Source organism: Condylura cristata, unplaced genomic scaffold (assembly GCF_000260355.1).
Source record: "Condylura cristata isolate star-nosed mole 26May11 unplaced genomic scaffold, ConCri1.0 scaffold00054, whole genome shotgun sequence".
Taxonomy (NCBI): Eukaryota; Metazoa; Chordata; class Mammalia; order Eulipotyphla; family Talpidae; genus Condylura; species Condylura cristata.
Window position 1 is genome coordinate 1,682,535 of NW_004567155.1, and position 2,042 is coordinate 1,684,576.

At 71.1% G+C, this 2,042-nt stretch overlaps 1 protein-coding gene across 1 annotated transcript in view; it reads right to left on the reverse strand.

Moving 5' to 3' along the window:
• The window catches only part of NLRP6 (NLR family, pyrin domain containing 6), a 6,431-nt gene that overhangs the window by 2,752 nt on the left and 1,637 nt on the right, over positions 1–2,042 (reverse strand). Inside the window, exon 2 of the mRNA XM_012734357.1 lies at positions 140–2,038. Within this exon, the coding sequence (XP_012589811.1) occupies positions 140–2,038 (1,899 nt within the window). The remainder of the gene's footprint in view (positions 1–139; positions 2,039–2,042) is intronic.

Here is a 2,042-nt window from a genome sequence, read left to right on the forward strand (position 1 = left end):
CGCCGGCCCTGGAGCCACCTCTCAGGGTGAGCTGACCGTCCCGTCCCGGACGCGCCGTCAGCGCGCGGAGGGGCCCCGCGGGCGCGCAGGCGCAAGTGCCCAGGAGAGGCCTGGACACTGTCCTGCCCCGGAGATTCACCTGCTGCCGCCCAGGCCGCCCTGCAGCCGCTTCATCAGGCCCTTCTTCTTCTTCTTTTCCTGTGCAGCGACCAGTCTGCAGTCAACCAGCTGCAGCGCCTGTCCCGCGGGGCAGCACCTGACGCAGAAGCTCAGGACCGCCACGTCCATGGGGCGGAAGCGCACGCGCTCCAGCACCAGCCGCGGGAAGCTGCCCAGGGCCCGGCGCACGAAGGCGCCCTCTTGCGTCTCATACAGGCAGTACAGCAGCTCGAGCGGGAAGTTGCGCTCCTCCAGCTCCTGCTCCTCCTCGGGCTCCGGCTCCGGCTCCGGCTCCGGCTCCTGCAGCAGCTGCGCCTGCCGCGCCGCCGGCACCCCCCGCTCCTCCTGCTCCCCTGCCGCGGCGCTCCCCAGCCCTCCGGACTCCTCGGCCTGCTCCGGTGCGGCCCTGGGCGCCCCCTGCTCCTGCAGCCACCTCAGGACGTCCTGCTTCACACTCTCTGAGACGGCGCAGCCGAAGTGGCGCTCGATGTCGCGCATCCTCTCCGCGCTCAGCAGCCCGAAGAGGAAGCGCGTGGTGAGCGTGAGGTGGCCGTGCAGATCGGGGTCCCGGCACAGGAGCGTCCTGACACCGCCAGCGGGGCCTTCAGGAGCCCCCTGCTCCTCCAGCAGGTAGGACAGAGCAGCGAGGAATTCCTGGAAGCTCTGGTCCATGAACTGGTAGGTGACCTCGGTCTCCAGGACGCCGGGCAGCTCCTTCTTGCTGAGAAACAGCGCCTGGACCTTGGAGCCATGCAACCCCAGGCGCTCCAGGTCCTCCTCGGGGAAGCGCGTCCTGCGCGCAAGGACGCCCTCGCGGGCCAGGCGGCACAGCTTGCACAGCTCGGCGCGCACCTGAGGCTTGTCGGCGGGCGCCGAGCTCAGCACGCTGTTGATGAAGAGCAGGTACACGGAGGTGGTGGTCTTGGAGACGCGCGACAGGTCGTGGCCGAGCTCGAGCTGCTGGCGCAGCACCGTGCACACGATCCAGCACACGCAGGGCACGAAGCACAGCCCGAACAGCGTCTCGTTCTCCTTCACGAAGCGGTAGGCGCGCTCCGCCCTCCTCTCGTCCTTGAAGAACTTGTAGAAGTACTTCTTCTTGTCCTTGTCGGAGAAGCCGCGCACCTCTGCGCACTGCGGCGCGCACAGGCGGCCCTGCAGCCGGCCGGCCGCGGCGGTGCGCGAGGTCACCAGCAGGCGCGCCTGGGGCAGCAGCGCCTTGCTCAGCAGGCTGCCCAGCACGCGCGCGCCCCCTGCCGCCTCGAACGGGTCTGTGCAGGGCGCGACGTCGGCGGGCACCTCGTCGGCGCCGTCCAGGATGAAGAGCAGCCGCTCGGCCCCCGCCAGCATCGGGCGCAGGGGCGCGCTGCGGTCCGGGCACTGCTGGAGCAGCAGGTCGGCCAGACTGCTGGCGCCGGCGCTCTCCAGCAGCTCGCGGCACGGCAGGAAGAAGGCGAAGTCCACCTGGCCGTGGTACAGCTTGCCGGCCGCCCAGTCGTACAGGATTTTCTTGGCCGCCATCGTCTTGCCGATGCCCGCCGGGCCCTGCAGCACCACGGTCAGCGGCCGGTGGCCCTCGTCGTCGCGGCTGAACAGCCGGTTGAAGGTGTGGGTGTCCGAGCGCCTGGCGCGCTCGGCCGGGGCCTCCTCCGCGGGGTCCAGGCCCGCGTCCTCCGGCGCCAGGGCCTCGGGCGCGATCAGCAGCTTGGTGAAGCGCTTGCTGATCTTCACGGAGCGGGCGTTGCGCTCCTTGACCTTGGCGTGCTGCCGCAGCACGTGCTCCCGGTACTTCTTCCTGTAGTCTGGGCGCGGGGCCGTCAGCCGCGCTCGGCCCGCGCAGCCCCCACGCCGCCCCTCAGCCCTCCTGCACTCCCCGCCCCTCC